Here is a 19,430-nt window from a genome sequence, read left to right as displayed (position 1 = left end):
AGTAAATAATTATTTATGTGAGTTATTTAAGTTTCTAGATTTAATAGTAAAAAATAATATAGGTACATAATTGTGTGTGTAATTTTTTTTTACGTATTTTTGTAATTTGCAAAGGTATAGACAATAAAAAATATTGTAATTACTTTCGTGCAACATGCTGCTTTGTTATTGGCAAATTGTTGTAAACATTTAATACTTACACATTGTTTCAACTTTGTTAACAACGAGAATCAATTACAAAACTGCAACGATTGAGAACAAATATGCGACATACGAAGGAAAATATCTCTTTTTCGTTGCCATCACGTTGCCATCAAAATGCTGTTGACCGCTGTTGATGCAATGACAAGTCATCAGTTGTCATCATGTTGTCACATTGCTGACAACTTACCGTACTAATATTGCTGACCGCTTGCCCTTAAAATTTTATCAACTGAATCCTTGTATAATCACTCATGTTGCTGAATACGATTGCATTTCTAATGTGATGACGACAACCAAACAGCAACTCATGCAGTGCACTAGTTTGCTTGAAATGATTAATCATGCTTGGTTATCTGGGTAGTCAATCCTTATGTATTTTGACTCGCTGAATCTAAATTCATGATCATAATTGTTGAATTGGCTTATTTTTTTCTAATCTCAAAAAAACACCTTGTAAAAGCAGTTTGGGTTACAAATGTATAATCCGGAGCGTGCAGGCTTGCGTAACCATATTACCCGAGAAATTCAGTACGTGACAAGTCTGAGCTTCTGTGAATAAATAGCGTATAAAATTCATTCCCTTTTTCTATTATATTAGTATAACTCTTTTATTTTCGAAGTTTCTGTGCAATGGCTTTCTCTTACGTTTCTTCCTTTTTACAGAGACATCTTGTTCAAACGTCCAGCAGAAATCAGCCATTATATTCACATCCCACTTGCCTTGATATCGATACTCCATCTCCTTGATGATGAAATCTTTCTCCCTGTTCTTCACTATAATCACTTAGATTTTCTGGGAAGTAGTCGATATGAGAATCCAAAAAATGCAACTTAAAAGCAACTAACTTATTAAGCAACCTAGTTTTCTATAGTTTTCTATCATTTCCGCCACTCTTTCTCTGTAATCTTGACTTTTGTAATTTCCTAGAAAATTTTTTGTGATACCTTTGAAACCCAGCCATTCTGCTCTCTCGTCTTTATTCATTTTGGTGACAAAATTGTCGTTTCTCAACAATTTAGGTATTTGAGGTCCATCGAAAATTCCTTCCCACAATTTTGCTTCAAAGATGTTAGAAAATTTTTCTTGTAGATACTGATAGCATTCACCTTTTTTATTCAGAACTTTTACCCATTGTTTCATGAGTCCTAATTTGATATGAAGAGGTAGAAGAACTTTTGAAGGTTCAACTAACGGTTCATTTATGATGTTTTTAGACTCAGGTTGCACAGATGTTCTTGTCGGCCATTCTTTTCTTATGTAATAGTTTGTTTGATCTCTACTATTCTATTCACATAGCCTGTAGGAAAAAATTATGCAAAAATTACTGCACAAAAAATTGCATATTTTTGTGTATGAATTTCTGCAGTTTTTACAGATTTTTGTACAAAGTTTTTGTCTTCAAAATTTTTCTGCAGAATATTTTGCAAAATTTTATGTAATTTTTTCTGAAGTTTTTTGCCTTCAAAAAAAATTACATAAAATTTTGCAAAATATTCTGCAGAAAAATTCTGAAGGTGAAAACTTTGTACAAAAATCTGTAAAAACTGCAGAAATTCATGCACAAAAATATGCAATTTTTTGTGCAGTAATTTTTGCACAATTTTTTCTTACGGGAGGAAACATGGATTTTTTGTGTAACCTAATTGTTGACACAATAATATGGTGAGAATTTTTAGATCCCCATAAATTTGCTATGTTCTGTGTATGTAATTTTTTTAAGAACTGTTTTCAGGTTTGTGTACTCTTCTTTTATCATTACCGAGTGCGCTACAGCAATGGAGGCATATACATTAGTATTGTGCAGCAACACTGCTTTCAAGCTTCTCTTAGAAGAATCGATGAATAGTCTTTACTCATCAGACTTGTAACATCCAGGTTTCAGTTTGTTCATTAATCCAAATCTTCGAGAATAAAGGAGTTATATATAATAGAAAAAGGGAGTGAATTTTCTACGCTATTTATTCACAGAAGCTCAGACTTGTCATACGTATTAAATTTTTTCCGAGTAATGTGATTACGCAAGCCTGCACGCTCCGGATTATACATTTGTGACCCAAACTACTTTTATAAGGTGTTTTTTAAGGTTAGAAAAGAATGAGCCAATTCAGCAATTCTGACCTTGGATTTGAATTTAGTGGGTCAAAATACATAAGGATTGACTAGTCTGGTCCGCCGGACCAACATTTAACAAAAATTTTTTTTTGAAGTTAGAAAATACGAGCTAACTTTGCAATTCTGACCTTGGATTCGGATTCAGCGGGTCAAAATACATAAGGATTGACTAGTCTAGTCCGCCGGACCAACTACTTTTTTTTGTGTGCCTGTGTAATTATTCAGTATAAAAGTACATTACATAGGTCTGCGACTTTTCACGAGTAGCGAGATCCACCCTTTCCCCCGCTAACAGAGTGAAATGATATCGACGCTTGTACTTTACCGACGGGGACCGATGGGGGCTTTCGCGTGCGGACGCAGAGGCCTCCGCCGCCGTAAAGGCAAATCGGTCCCGAGATGGAGGCGGGGAATGCGACGTGGCCGCGCATTTCCCGCCGAATTAGGACGATGTGGGCTCGCCGGACTTCTTTAAACAAGAGAAATCCCAATGGCGGTCCCCGAGCAGGACCCTCCCCACCCTCCTTTTCTTCAGGAAGTTTGAAACGGGGAAGGAGGGCATCGGTGCGGTGACCGGGAGGCGGTGGACTACCTCGTGTGATCCCGTCTCTCGGCCTGTAGCACCGGCAGACGGCCATAGTAAGATTTTTAGTAGGTATTGGGGAGTTCTTTCAGATTCCCCGAGTCCCACATCCTCTGCCGATCCCCCGTCGGTAGAGGAATGCGTAAATAAATTTTTTTTAGTTTAGAAAAGAAAAAAGGAAAAAACACAGGGAGAGGGTGCAGGGAAAGGGACGGAGCCCCTCCCCCCCACACGTTCTTTGCACCACATTTTGAGAATGGTCGAACAATGAACTGAGAATGTTGTGATTGATGTATATATACTACAATTCTATCTATATGGCGTCAGATAAAGTCACAAATTCACGTGGTACAGTACAAATAGGAAATTTATAATTCTTAAATCTTCATTATTGATGTAGAAAGAATTAAATTGTATAATCACTGTTATCTATCTTAATTTCCAGAATAATATTTTATATCACTTAATAATATATAAAATGCGTGATTTGCATGTTTGCTAATCCATATGCAAAGTGTGATACAGAGAACGTGTGGGGGGAGGAGGGTCTCCGCCCCTCCCCCTGTACCTTCTCCCCATATTTTATCTTAACCTAACCTAAACATTTTAAAGTCGCTATTTGGTCACAATTTCAAATCTGAAGTCGCAAACTCTTGTGGTAAAGTATCATTAAGGAATTACCAAAAAAGAAAGGTATAGTAGAAGAAATAACTAGCAATATATTAAAATTGGTGTTTTGTGTCATAGGAGAAGAATATTGTGATATAATAAATAAATCATTAAGTGAGGGTTGTTTTTTGAAAGAGTGGAAAACATCGATAATTCTAATACCAAAAGTAAAAAATCTTAGAGGGCAAGTCATTATAGGCCTATTAATATAATACCAATATATGAAAAGGTGTTAGAGATAATAGTTAAAAAACAAATTGAAGTATTTAGAAAGTAATACACTAGATGTATGATATATAAGACATTTATATCACCTCACTTTGAATATTGTGCGCTACTAATTGATATGGGAAATACACAGCTAAGTAAGCTTGAAAAAGTGCAAAATAGAGCTATGAGAATCATATTGCAATGTGACAGACGTACCAAGGTTAAATGTATACTCCAAACGCTGCAATTTATGACCATAAAGTAAAGGCTGTACTACAATATGTGCATATTTATTTTTAAGATCTTGAATAATATGATGCCGGAACAGTTTAGTAATAGACTTAGAATAGTAATGAAAAAACGCAAAACTAGGCAGACAGGGGATATTGCTATTAAATTTCGCTAAACAAGAAGCGCCCATAAAAGTTTATTTTACGAGGGTTTCTTAGCGCATTACTACCCGAAATTAAACATTGTGATCGTTTAGAAATGTTTAAACGAATGTTGAAAGAGTTTGTCATAAATGATGTAGCATAAGATTATATATGTATATTGAAAATAGCTAAGAAAGCTAATTAGAGATCAATCAATAAATCAATCAAAATTCTCTCTTTCTCTTTCTTCTACTTTCTCCTCCTTCTTTCTCTCCTGCACTCGAACTCCTTCTCATCTTTACCTTTTTTTCTTCCGCTGCTTCCGCCCTATCCTTCAGCACTTTATCCTTCCTTCTCTTTTTTATCACGTTCTCATTCAGCCTCACTTTCTCGTTACATCTCTTCTTCTCTTCCTTGCTTAAAACTCCTCTGCGTTTTGCTTTCTTCCTTGTCTTCTCTTCTTTTCTTTCCTCTTCTTCTTTTTCCTCCTTCCATTCCTGATTTTCTTGTTTTCTATTTTTGTCCCCTGTTCTCCTTTTCTTTCTCCAGTCTATTCTTGCTTTCCTCTTCTTGCTTTTTATCCGTGTCTTCTGTTTTCCTCTTTTTTTCCTTTTCCAGTTTCCTCTTGTTTTCATGCTTTTTCCTGCTACGGCTCCATCGCGCACTCTTCTGTTCCTCCATGCCACAACTCACGTCTTTCCTCCTCCTTCACTTCCTTCTCTCTCTTCTACGCCTTGGTCTTCCTTTCTCTATTCCCTAATCTTTTCTTTATCTTCTCTTTACTTTTTCTTTTTTTTATCTCCTTTTACTCACTTTCCTCTTACCATCACTATCTTTCCCTCCAGGTATCTCTTTATTTCTCATAGTTCTCTTACAATCTCCATTCTATCTCTCTGCACTTACTCGCTCATGCCTTTATTCTCTTTATTTTTTTTCGCGCTCTTCTCTCGCTACATTATTACATGGCTAGTATAACCTTGCTCTTATGCGGGTCACACACACTTTCCGTAGAACGTAACAGTAAGGTTTCAACATGTTGGGCGACCGTAACAGTAAGCGACTAAATCAAGTATGTGATAAGTCAAAACCTTACTATTACGTTCTACCAAAAGTGTGTGTGACCCGCTTTACTGCTCATCCATAAGCTTTTCACCCGATCATTGATCTTTTTCCTATCGACGTATCGATCTATCGCACGCTTTTTGACTCTCACTCTCACCGTCTACTGTTGCCCTTTCCTGACTCGTCACCCTGCTGACTTCTCCCTGCTCCATTTTCCCTCGATCCATCTGTCGTCGATACATCGATACATCGATACACTGCTCCTCATTTGCATCTCCCAGCTTCTTCAGCGCACGCGCCCAGACTTTTTCACTCTCCAACCTTTTTTTTACACGCGCTATCTATTACTATTTCATACTCGCTTGCTTCTTTCTGGCGCTCTCTCCGTGCACCACTTCCTCCACACCCACTTTCTCCACGCCCATCCTTTCTTTGATGTTTTACTCTAATTTTTTTAACTTGCTCTCTTGCTTCTCGTCCTTCCTCCGCTTTCCTTCCTCCAATGTCCGGGCTTCCTCTTACATCTCAATTTCTCTAACTCCATTTTTTAACCCTTCTCAATCACTATTTCACTTCCTCTTCCCACAAAATTCCGGGATCGAAGGTCCTACCTGTTTACCACTGGCCGCCATCTTTTTTTCCTAGAACATCTACTTTTTATTGCATATTTCTATAACATGCATTAAAAACTTTCCAAAACGCTTGTAATGTGGACATTAGCCAAAGTGTTGCATCTACGGGTGTTTGAATTGCAGACCTAGACACAAGGACGTTTAAAAGACGACTAAAAGATGACAAATTTTTGTCATGGACATCTTTTAGGTAGAGCTTATAGTCGACGAAAAGATGACTAAAAGACGACTTATGTCCCACAAAAAGTCATTTTTGTCCGTCACATCATAGCCGTTGACTAAAAAACGTCTGATATTAGACATCTTTGAGAGCTTCAGCAGATTAGCTTGATATCTAATAAAAGCTGTTTTTTTTTTCGAAAAAGCAGAGCTTTCATTGGATATCGCGCATCGCAAAATCACGGTGGTCTGCCGGAGCTTTTAATCATCTCAGCGGTAGTCAGCGATAGTTAAAATACGGCCATTCAAAATGGCGTGACATCTCACTTCTTATAAGAATGGATTTTTCGCTCGATAAATGAACTCTTCATTCGACTGGAATGAACAATTCACTTTTTTTGTAGCGAATCGTTCACTGAATTAAAATGAGTAAATTGAAAGTAGTGTGTGACAGTCCTTTTCCACATCGGACGGGAACAAGAAGCTAATTTTTGCTTCCCTTAACCACGCTACGGGTGGTCTTTATGTAGTCGATTGGCTGCATTTTGCTCCCGAGAGAGTTAAGCCGCCTATCGACGGCGCCGCGCACTAACTAGCGGGCAAGTCCGTTGCGTGTTGCTTTCGCTAACTGGACGAGCGGAAAGATATCTTTTAGTCCATTTTTTGTTTTGCTGAAAAGACAACTATAAAAAGTCAACGAAAAGATGTTTTTCTTAAGTTGTCTCTTCGACGATACTATAAATTAAAAAAATGTCTTTTAGTCTTACCTAAAAGATATCTTGAAAAAGATGTTTTTTCGTCGTCTTTTAGTGTTATGTGGTGTCTGGGAAGTTAAAAAAAAAGTTGAAATTCGAATTTTTCTTGCTGAATCAGCTTTATACTAATTTTGGAGATTTATAATTTATGTTGAATATAACGTAAAATAATTTTGTAAAGATGTTTCAGAAAATTTTCAACCTCAACTATGACGTATTATATATCATAAAGCAAGTATGATAGTTCAAAAATCGACCTTATTGATCCTCTTGCATCATTTTTAAATAAAAATACATATTTTCAAAACAGAAACACATTATTTATCTATATCTTTAGGTAAAAATTTTACATGGTGTTGAAAAATATCCTTTTTTTTGCCATAACTATGCTATACTTGACTATGCTATAACTTCTTGATGATTTATATTTTAATTGTTTTACTTAATTTTAAAACGTTACATTTAAATTGTAACATAATATAAATAATGCTGTTTAAAATTAACTTTAAATTAGCTTAATTTAATCTTAACGCAACTTTTGACTTGGTATTTTATGTATGCAAAAAATTTTTAATGTAACTAAATTAACCTAAGTATAATAACAAAACAAAAAGTGTCGAATACGAGTCAAGTGCGGTAGGTTGTACGCAAAATTAAAATAAATTCTTGAAATTTTAAATGAGTATATTTGAAAGAGGAGGCTTTTTGCGTTCGAAAATCGTATTCAAAAAATTTTTATTTGGTTGATTTTATAAAAAAATAGAGCATTAAAAGTTGAGAAAAAAATGTGGCATTATGGTTCGAACAGGGTTAAGGTGGTTTGATATCAAAATTAAACATGAAAGATTGAAATGAGACTTTATTATTTAAAACAAAATGCATCTTCTGTCGAAATTTTAGTTCATGTTGCCGACAAAATTTTGGAAAACGAGCTGTTTGAAAATTATCTTTTTAGCTTATTGTTTTTGTTGCTTTGAGAGTTTTTCAATATTTTACAGAACTTTTGGAAAAAACTGGAGAACAAATTAGAAAATTAACCACTAAAACTTGAAATTACAAGCCTTACAATGATATGAGTTACGTAAGAAGTTGCCGACTAAACATCAAAGATATTGAATCGCGGAAATATAGTTTACGAGGTTATGCATGCTTTTCTGCTAGCAGAAAGCCGACGCGGCGCTAACGCGTGCGCAATGCTCTGCGTCTGATTCCGTTCTTCATTAAGTGATAAATTAATTTTCCGATTGCAAATGAATATTGCAAAATGAATAATAAAAATCAACTGAAACATCGGGAAAATTATCAACTTAAAATATTAAAAGGTTAGTGGCAGTCAGTAGGCTAAAAAAACGCACTTTTTTGCGATTTTTTTTTGGAGACTTATTTATATTTTTAATTTAAATATAATTAAATATTTAATTTAAATTAAACAATTTTAATATATTATAGAGGAAGTTTTAAGGAATGTCTACAAAAATTTTCACACAAAAATGTTCATTCGTTTGGGCATAACAGCCGATGGCGTGAACGGCCTTTTAAAAAAGGTGGTTTGCGGTGAGCAAGATTTCTCGGGACTGGATCATCTGTAAACAAAAATACGGATAGATTTAGAAAATATTAGTTTGGCGGGTCCCTGATCGAAGGATTTTGGAAAAAATTAATTGGAAACGAAATGGCGGACATTGGAAGTAAAAACTGAATTTTTACCTAAAAAAGAAGTATTTGTTTTGACAATAAAAAAAAGTATATAAAGAAATAAAAATTTCGATCAAGGATCCCGTAATTATGTACAAAAGAAGTCTTAAAAATTTCAGAGCTATACGTTGAACCGTTTTTCAGCAATCTTGCTCACCGATTTGAAAAATGCTGTTTTGAGAAAAACGCATTAAAAATTTTAAGTTCTAATTTGACTGAGTTAAACATTTTTTTTCCTAACTTACATTGAGTCGTCTATTCCAGGGCCATACAGAGCATCTTCTTCTGATAGAGTCGCTTCTAAAATATCAATTTGTTGTTGGCGACAAAGCATTTTTCTCTCTCGAGTGCTCTCACGCGCGCGCTTGTTGCTGAGCTGTATGCGAGCGGCGTCTTCTTTTTCCGCATAATTATGCGCGTTAGAGCCACAACTAATTCCTATGGTATTCATAATGGTTAGAATTCTTTCCATGCCTTTATTAAATATGCAGGTAGCGATATATACTGCGATTTCAATGATTGTTAAACTGGCAGGTATCGTTTTTGGAGCTATTTTCCATATTACTTGATTTAAACTTTTATTATTGTTTTGCGTGAATCTTCCGATACATCTTGTAAGTAATTCATCTTTATTTAAATTTTCATATATGGGCTTGATAACTTTCAAAACGTCTGCAGATAACGGCGTGTAACTCTGTTTATAAGAGTTAAGTTCGTTAGTCGCCTTAACGCACTGATATTTGCACCATGACGCGGCTCCTTCCAGGCACTTGTGTTGAGGACTTTTATCAGTTGAGCTATAATGGTAAAATGTAGCCCAAATCGCGTTTTTTATTCCTTTAACTGACTCACAATGTCTACGTATTGCTAAATCGTAATAAACACTTAGTTTATCAATCATTTTTCCGGTGAACTTTCCTATACTGCTTCAAAACATATTCTAACACAAGTATAAACTTATATATTACTTATATGTATAGTATATGATCCCTCCGCAGATATACACACATACCAGTATTCCTAACAAAAGCAGAGAGCAGCTACCGCCGCGCCGGTGCGTTGGACTACCTGCTCCAAACAGAGCAATTGTTACAACTCTATAACTCCGTCCCTTTTAATCAGATTAGCTTGAAACTTTTAGAGAATATTCTTGAAATGTCCTACTTTAAGGAAATAACAAAATTGAAAAATTGATTTGTTTCAAACTTACTGACTGCCATGAACCCCTTAAATGAAATTAGGGATTATTTCTATAAATTTGAGGAAGTTTTGTGTTGGCTGTGCCGTTGACTAAGAGAGTCAATATCGAACCACCTTAATGTGGGAATATATTTTTTTTTACAACTATGAGAAACTTAATAATCTAAGAATTAGATAAAGGCCGTCCAAAAAAACTGAAGAAAATTTTTAACTTAAAGAAAAGTTAAATTAAAAGAGCCTAGAGGAATAAGTATGTAAAAACTGCCCCCTTCCCTCTCACGTAACAAGTTCAAATTGGTATCATAGATTGACATTTATGTAACTAAAAAATCCTATAAATATTAACCTGAAAATAACATTTTTTAAAGAGTTATGGAGGGGAAAAGCAAAATCAGAAAAGCAGTTTTTTTTTAAACAGTTCAACTAAATTTAATGAAAAAAAAAAATGTTATAAACATCAATAAAACTATTAAAATTTTTTTTAATTTTGACAAATACGGATAAATAATTTTTTTGAATTTTTAGAAAAAATTATTTAAAGTTATATTTCAGAGATACACCTTCAATTAAAAAAAATCTTAAAACGTCTACTTTAACATAAATTTTTCCAAATTTTTTGTGGAGATATTTTATGACGAAAAATGATGAAAACTGGCGTGGCGCGACATCACACCTTCATATTCACAACAATATTCACTCACTCAAGCCATGTACAATTAAATGTACTAGCCTGATTTTTATGTCGAATTTTTTAATTATTCTATGACCACGGAGTTAATGAAAATTTAGATTTAATTTTTATTTGTTTTGTATATTTTATGTGCTTTTCATCGGGATGATTTTTAAATGCGTATCCCTTCACTTTTGACAAAATAAGCATTTTTTTAATGAGTCCTTTTGCTTTTTAGGCAAAGACGAATACTTGGAGAGAAATTGTTAGCTTCAATGAAACTAAAATTGTAAAAAATGGAAATGTTTTTTGCAATTTTCTTTTTTACTTTTACTTTTCTCAAAAGTGTGTTGCAACTGACACATCTCAAGTCTGCCGCTGTTGTTTTAGGCATTAAAAAAAGCCAAAAGTACAAATAAACAAAACGAATGAACAAATTTGATTATTCAAAGAAAATGAGATTTTTTTTAAATGAAATTTAATTTTTGTCACTGTCGCTCTTAATTAATGGAACGTAATTATTTTTTATAAATTATAAAACTTACGACGTGATTTTCGTTCGCGTCAACAACTTCGTCGTGCTAAAAAATGTCTTTAACTATTAGTTGAGCGCCAGGCGCAGAAATCCGCGCCGCACAAAGCTCACAAAGCACTCGGTACTTTACACGACGGCTAAATGCCTGCTAGCCCGCCTTTACACGAAGTGGCAGAGGGGCGAGGTTCTTTCATTTCACGGAACAGGAGAGATGTCTCGTATTAAATACTCAATGGATTAATAAATATAAGAATCATATATTGAAAGTCGAATGTTAACAGATTTAGACGAAGGATACATGATAGCCATCTAACATTATTCTAGCTTACGACTGTCTCGTAACTCGACGTAAAATTCGCAATATACGAAAAATTTCACTCTAAGTGCCATGCTCGAAATCCAACGATAATTCTATTATCAATACAACGCTCTTGGCTTTAACGGCGTCCGGGATAGATCTTTGACTTAATACGCGTATCTCTCGTAGGTGCTCTCGTCTACGGAAGCTCGCCTCGGTAAAAAGCACATGGCTCGTGTACTCTCGGTATGCTTACGGCGAGTGAATTCTGGCAGTATCGCCCTACAAGCTACCCCGTCGCTCTACTTTCTACACAATTTGACTGTCGGCTCGACATTTTCCCCGAGGGAGGAAACAATAGGCAAAAATATTATCTCTAGGAGACGGAGATCGACACGGCTCCGCGGTACGGTGACTCTAACCTCGGTAAAAATTATCCCGATTACTCAATTCTCCTACCAAACGCTCGGTAGGGTAAGTACTTAATAATCTCTCGCGAAATGCAGGGCCGGCCGTCTCCGTCCTTACTGCGTGGTCGAAGTGGTTGCCTTACAGTCTATGCGACGCCGTTGATGTCCATGGAACCGCTCTTGTAGTAGTCTCGCCGAACAGTGAGACGGCGTGAGCGAGCGGGGACACCGCGGACATCGATTAAGATCTGCGCATTGTCCTTGCGCATCGATCCACGCATTGACTCGCGCAGAGAGATCACCGCGTCGATAGCGCGTCGCTTCTTCCTTTCCGCTCCTGCGGGCCGAGGGCGCCTCCGGTCGCGACGCCGTGCAATTCGAAGGCCGCTAATCTTACGGGGGCGATGGCCTGCTGTGACCCAGATAGTCAAATAAAGACAACGTGTTGTTATTTTGCTGTCACTTATTCCCTATTAATTTTATCAAACTAAAGCCAAGGTGTTTCCTCAAACTGTCTGTTGTTCTGACATAATATAAAATTCTACATTAGAATTCAACAAACTGACGGCAAGTTGTCAACATGCATGCACAATTGCTGTCAATGTGACAAGTTTATTATTCCTCAATGCATGCACTTATAATTTTATAAACTCACGAAGGTTATTTGCTCTCCTGATGTTAACTTCGTTCCACGTTAAATTACAATGACAGCAAATTGTGGGCAAGTTCACAACATACATGCAATGCATTAATTTGCCCAATATGCTTAATCTCGCTTGGCTATCTGGGGAGATCTCCATCTCCCGGTGCATCTCATGGCTCGGGGTTGATCAGGCCTTTCGATGTCGACCTCGACCACCGTTGACCGCTCCGGCGGGGGTCGTCCACCCAGTTCCACGGAGTGCGAGGGCGAGCTCTAACTCCCTCGACGTCGACCTCCGGAACGTCCCTCTCCTTTCGGTCCGCTCCCACCTTTCCGATCTCCTGAAATAAGGCGACATGCGGTAGCAACCGCCTCGCGACTCTCCTCTTTCTGGATATAATAACTCGTCTGTATACTTACCCTGTGACTACCCGCCGCTCAGCTGCTCCTGTAATTCTTCTCTCTGTCCCTCGACGGTTGCTCCTCTATTACATGAGATATCTTCGGCACACCACTTCTCCCGCGAGTCGCGCCTTCCGCTTGTCGGGTCTCTAAGTATTTTACTAACTTAAAATATTAATCGGAAGAGGAGAGCCCCCTCCCCTCGGGATAAGGAGCGGCTCCAAATGACCTTTTCCGGTCGGCCCATCCGGCCCTTGTGACGGACGAAAACCTTCACAAATTACTTCATCTATTCATAAAAAAAAAAAAATACTTTGCTGAGTATTTCTGCTGGTTTAAACATTTTTAATAAATATCTGACACAAGATAAATAATAAACCACTGCAACGATGCAAGAGCAACAACTCACAGTCCGTTTTCCATTGGCACATTCACATGTGTAATGTGTCAAACTAGAAATACCAATGCTGTTAGGTTTATATGTTAAGAAACAACTATATGCGAGAAATGTAACGAGATGGACTTTTAATTTGAGTACATTTGACTGATCTTTAATATACTCAATTTTTAACTTACTATTTTTGTCATTTTTGTCAGATATAATACAGCTTGAGCGCATTGGTATGAACCAGTAAATAAGTCTTTTAAATCTCTTTTCGTCATTTCTATTAAATGACTAAATTTAAAATGTCATCCGATGTGACACATTTGAAAAATAGTTTTTGATAAAGCCAAACATTATTTTCTACTTCAACAAAGAATTTTACACATTTTTTTGATTGTGCATTTTCTATAGAATGTCATCAAAAAGTGTCTTTATTAATGAAACTTTTTTGTAAAAGTATTGAGAAACGAGAGATCTTCATTTGCGCACAGTACAATTGGACACGTTGCAATTGCCCACCGTGCTATTAGAACAGTTTAAGCTACCCAGCGAATTTTTGGGTAACAATTTATCCTTATCTTCAAGTATCTGTCTTTGCCGAGAGACAAGGGGATTTATTTAAAAAATGCCTATTTTGTCAAAAGCGAGGGGATACGCATTTAAGAAGCATCCCGATAAAGAAAAGGCTTAATTAAGATAAATACTCAATACAAATAAAAATAAAATTTAAATTTTTATTAACTTTGTGGTTGTAGAATAATTTAAGAATCCGACGTAAAAACCAAGGTGGTACATTCGATGTACGTGGCTGGAGGGAGTGTACTGTAAAGGCGTGATGCCGCGCCGTGCCAGTTTTTATCATTTTTTGTCATGAAGTATCTCTACAAAACATTCGGAAAAAATATACGTTGAAGTAAACATTAAAAATTTTTTTTTAATTGGGGGTTTATTTGTAAAACATAATCTCAAAACATTTTTTCTAAAAATTAAAAATTTTTTATCCGTATTTTTTGTCAGAATTGAAAAAATTTTTTAAATATTCTTATCGATGTTTGTAACATAATTTTTTTTGTTAAACCGTTTTTGAGGAATCACTTTATTTTGCTTTTTCTTTTCATAACGCTTAAAAAATGCAATTTTAAGATTGATATTTGGAGGATTTTTTAATTACATATATGTCAATCTCTATTGTACTAATTTGGACTTGTTATGTGCGAGGGCAGTTTTTTCATGCTTATTTCCCTAGGTTCTATATTTTAAAAATAATTTGTTAAAGTTAAAAATTAACTAATTTAAGTTAAACGTTTTTAATACTTAAAAATTTAACTTTAAAAACTTATATATATATCTTCATTATTTAACTTTTAATTTTTTGACTAATTTCTCCCTGAATTCCAATATGTTAAAGTGATTCATTATAGAATGTATTTTTATAGAATGTAAAATAAAGGAAACTGACTTATATTATTTTTTAAGTAATTAAATTGAATTTTAATATTGTTGGTATCATATTTCTAATCACTAATTATAGACCGTATTAATAGGTCGAATTTATGCGCGCTTTAGTTGAGTTAGCTGTTGAAAAGCTTTATTCCGAATTGTCCATAGTGCAATATGATGATACTCTGCTTGCACATTTAGTAGATGAAGCTTTGGGATTTGAGAGAGAGCTACGAGAAACTTTGTTGTATCCTCAAACTCAGCCCGCTACTATTTTTGTTCTCACACAAGCCCACATTTTTGTAAAATGGATAAACATGGAGAAAAAATGTGAGTGTAAACTTTAAGATATACATAATACTCTCCTCTGATTTTCCTGTAATTCTGTACAGTGTATTTGTGTATTTTTCTCCATAGGATATATTTTGACAAAAAAATTATTTGTCAATTACCACTAAACAAATTAAAATAAGAGTTATTATTATTATTATTAAGTTTGTCTAACTAAATATTTGAATATGTGCAGAAAATGAAATGAATTATTTAATTTATAAATGATAACATTGGAAGTGTTTAAAAAAAAATAGTTTTATAATTGTAGTGAGATTCTTTAATCTTTAAAGGGTTGGAATTTCTATTCAAAATTAAATTTCTTACATAAAATTTATACATACATGTAACCTACAATTTCCAAGTTTGTTGCTGATTTATGTATAATATTGGACCACCCTGATTCGAAAGAGAAGACGGTTATGGACTGTAGATGTAATTCACGATATATCGTATATTTTGTGTTAAATTCTGAGGATGACTATTCAAATTACTTCTTTGCATACTGTTTAGACGTTATAAGCCATTGGTCAATGTTTGTTGTTATAAAAAGCTGTACTTTAGTAGAGAAGAAGGTGGTAATATGACCAGTGCGAATAATATGGCTACTCATATTATCTCTGTTTAGTAGCCTGTTATATAGTGACGCTAATATGACAACGCAACAGTCAACATTTGTTACAAGATATTTTTACATTCAAGAATTTAGAAAAATTTTTAAAAATATATTTTAACATTTAATTACACGTATTTCCTCATTCTTTTTAAACTTAAACGCATTATCACCCAAATGTATACACACTTGAGTATTTGTTTTATTTTTTAACTCTTTATTCGGCTGTACATATCTCGAGTTATACAAAATTAAACAATAATATAGGATTTTGTTAATATAGCCGTGCTGTGGTAATATGATCACTTCTGAGATTTCAATATCGAGACAATTCCGCGATAAATCGATTATCGCTGCAATTTTAATCATTTACGGGACAGTATACATAGAGTATGTCTTGTGACAGAAGAAAGAGGTTATGTATGAATGTATTTTGCAATATTTTATTTTTTTTTCTGTAATTACAGCACAATATATTTTAGGTGTGTTCTACCTAACGTTTGCAACGCTCACCTATATATATATGAGTTATACTTTTTCAAATTTTGCCAATTTTTGGCCGAAATTTAGTGATGCCATAATTTTTTTGAGTAGTGTATATATATATATATATAATAAAATTGAGTAGTGTATATATATATATATATATATAACTAAATTTCGGCCAAAAATTGGCAAAATTTGAAAAAGTATAACTCAGCGAAAAATCATCGTAGGATCATGAACTTTTTTTCAAATTAAGGCCTGAAATCTTTACTTTAAGAAACTATTGTTCCATTTTAAGGTATAATGCATCCCTACCACTGTAAACCCTTAAAAATTGAGGACATGTTTGACATATTGAAAATTGCAAAGTTTGGCGGACTGCACGGATTTCCTAGAATTTTTCTCGCGGTTTCCACTTGCAGGGAAATAAAGTTTGAACTTTTCCCTACAATTTAAAAAAAAAGTTTTTGCAATTTTTTTCCGCGAAGTTACGGCGTTTCAAAGATACCAGTGCATTTTTGACTTACCGCCAGCATTAGCATTATCTGATGTATATTAGGGGAGGTTGCTGATTGGATTTTGCACATTGTGTGTGTGTGTGTGTATGTGTGTGTGCGCGCGCGTGTGTGTACGTGTGTGTGTGGTGTGTGGGTCATCAGCGATAAGGACCCCATGGTTTGTCACTCCCACGGTATTTAACGAATTCAAACCCTTTCTGCTGTGTGTGTGTGTGTGTGTGTGTGTGTGTGTGTGTGCGTGCGCGCGCGCGTGTACATGTGTATTGGTGTATGTAGCACTAAAAAGAAATTTAGAAACTCGTATTACTTCCTCTTCGTGCGATCACTTCTCGCAGCCGCGTGCGCATGTTTATGCATGCTCTAATTTCTTCTTGAGGAATTTCATTCCAAATTCTGATTAGAGCTTCTGATAAATTTTGAAGATTAGTTGGTGGTCGAACCAAACTTCTTAACCTGCGACCCATAATGTCCCAGATATGCTTTATGGGGTTTAAATCTGGACTGACCGCAAGATGTGGTAGCACTTGGATTTCATTTTCTCATAAAAACTCGCGAGTAACTGCTGCGATGTGAGGTCTCGCGTTGTCGTGCAAGGACAAAATTTCTCCCCATTCGTTGGCTCATTGGAACCACATGAGGTCTCAAAACTTCATCAATATAACGCGCTGCTGTCACTTCTGGCAGTGGCATAATGACAAGATCTGTGCGTTGCCTTGACGTTATTCCTCCCCAGACCATTACCGAGCCATTATTAAATGCCCTAACAGCAGCAACGCATGACCGATCAAAACGTTGCGACGACGCCAGACACGAACACGTGCATCATTACCAAAGAGACAAAATTGTGACTCGTCGGTAAAGAGTACATTTGCCCATTGTCTTTCTATCCACTCGATATGACTTCGTGCGTACTCTAATCGAGCACGTCGATGTGTGATTGTTAAAGAAGGCACACGAACACGACTTCGTGATCTCAAACTCACCTTGTGCAATCGATTCCTCAGTGTTTGGTCACTAATTTGTTGTCCCGGTAAAACTGCATCGCCAATTCGGCAAGCTGTGGTTACCGGGTTTCTCTCTACAAAATGCCTAATAGCATCTTCACGTGCAGTCGTCATACGTCTCCGTCCTTGTACTTCTGCTGGCTCTAATTTTCCCGTTTGTCGAAACCGCAGATTGATTCACGCCGATTCGTCTTGCGATGTACCTTTCGTACGTCGTCACAAATACCGAGCAGTATGCAATTTGTTTAGTACAACACGATGCAAAGACAAATTGGAAAATGTGTCTTCGGATTTCATTTAGGATCATTCTCGGGATTATTTTCCACTGTCTTTGCATCGTGGAGTCGTTAAATACCGTGGGAGTGACGAACCATGGGGTTCTTATCTCTGCTGACCCACACACGCACACACACACACACACACACACACACACACACACACACACACACACACAGCAGAGAGGGTTTGGAGTCGTTAAATACCATGGGAGTGACGAACCATGGGGTCCTTATCTCTGCTGACCCACACACGCACACACATGCGCACACACACACACACACACACACACACACACACACACACACACACACACAGCAGAGAGGGTTTGGAGTCGTTAAATACCGTGGAAGTGACGAACCATGGGGTCCTTACCTCTGCTGACCCACACACCATACACACACGTACACACGCGCGCGCGCACACACACACACGATGTGCAAAATCCAATCAGCAACCTCCCCGTAGTGTACATCGGATAATGCTAATGCTGGCGGTAGGTCAAAAATGCACTGGTATCTTTGAAACGCCGTAACTTTGCGGAAAAAAATTGCAGAAACTTTTTTTTTTTAAATTGTAGGGAAAAGTTCAAACTTTATTTCCCTGCAAGTGGAAACCGCGAGAAAAATTCTAGGAAATCCGTGCAGTCTGCCAAACTTTGCAATTTTCAATATGTCAAACATGTCCTCAAATTTTAAGGGTTTACAGTGGTAGGGATGCATTATACCTAAAATTGAACAATAGTTTCTTAAAGTAGAGATTTCAGGCTTTAATTTGGAAAAAAGTTCATGATCCTACGATAATTTTTCGCTGAGTTATACTTTTTCAAATTTTGCCAATTTTTGGCCGAAATTTAGTGATGCCATAATTTTGTTGAGTAATGTACATATATATATAGGTGAGCGTTGCAAACGTTAGGTAGAACACACCTATACATATATATATATATATATATATATATATATATATATATACATACTCGAAGTACTCTTATAATAGCAGATCGGCCGAAGTTTGTAAATAGTGCAAAAAGCACATCGTTTTCGGCTTTTGTTTGAGTTAGTCCCAGATGCGCACAGTAATAAACGGACACAGCAGATTGAGTGAAACGGACACAGTAACAAACAAACAGACACAGTCCGTTTGTTACTGTGTCCGTTTGTTACTGTGTTCGTTTGTTACTGTGTCCGTTTATTACAGTGTCCATTTGTTACTGTGTCCGTTTCGCACTATGTCCGTTTGTTACTGTGTCCGTTTCACTCAGCCTGCTGTGTCCGTTTATTACTGTGCGCATCTGGGACGCTCCTTTTTGTTTTGGTAAAGTATTATCGCGATTAACATAATTCGGACGTTGTACGTAATTGTTTATATTGTCTTCGTTGATTAAATTTTCAATTGTTAAGCAATTAAAATTTTAATCAGCGAAGATGATATAGACAGTTAAGCAATTCAACAGAACATCGATTTCAATTCTAATATTTAGAATTTTATACAAATTAGACACATTACTTCTCACGTCAGAAAGACCATTTCAATCACTTCAACAATTATAAACCAATTTAATCAATATCTTAATAACAATTTTCAAACTAATTGTGTGGAAAGTATCAAAAAATTTTTTTAATTGACTATTATTAAAATGCATGGAAATGGTCGGAACTATGCGAAAACTATCGGGAACTGCCGAAAAAATGAACTGTTTGCACCTCATGCCTCTTGTGGGTGCGGTCCCAGCGGTCGAAATAAAAAATTGTTTAAAAATAA

General features: G+C 35.9%; 1 protein-coding gene across 8 annotated transcripts in view; it reads left to right on the top strand.

The window, feature by feature from the left end:
- LOC105839018 (RAD50-interacting protein 1) overlaps positions 1–19,430 on the top strand; it is a 150,593-nt gene that overhangs the window by 93,477 nt on the left and 37,686 nt on the right. For all 8 annotated transcript variants that reach the window (XR_004963910.1, XR_004963911.1, XM_036289019.1 and 5 more), the window contains one exon: positions 14,544–14,769. Coding sequence is in view for 6 of the 8 variants with exons in the window: in XM_036289019.1 (XP_036144912.1) it covers positions 14,544–14,769 (226 nt within the window). In the remaining 2 variants the exon portion in view is untranslated. The remainder of the gene's footprint in view (positions 1–14,543; positions 14,770–19,430) is intronic.

This window comes from Monomorium pharaonis, chromosome 6 (assembly GCF_013373865.1).
Source record: "Monomorium pharaonis isolate MP-MQ-018 chromosome 6, ASM1337386v2, whole genome shotgun sequence".
Lineage (NCBI taxonomy): Eukaryota > Metazoa > Arthropoda > Insecta > Hymenoptera > Formicidae > Monomorium > Monomorium pharaonis.
This window is presented reverse-complemented; position numbering and strand designations above follow the sequence as displayed.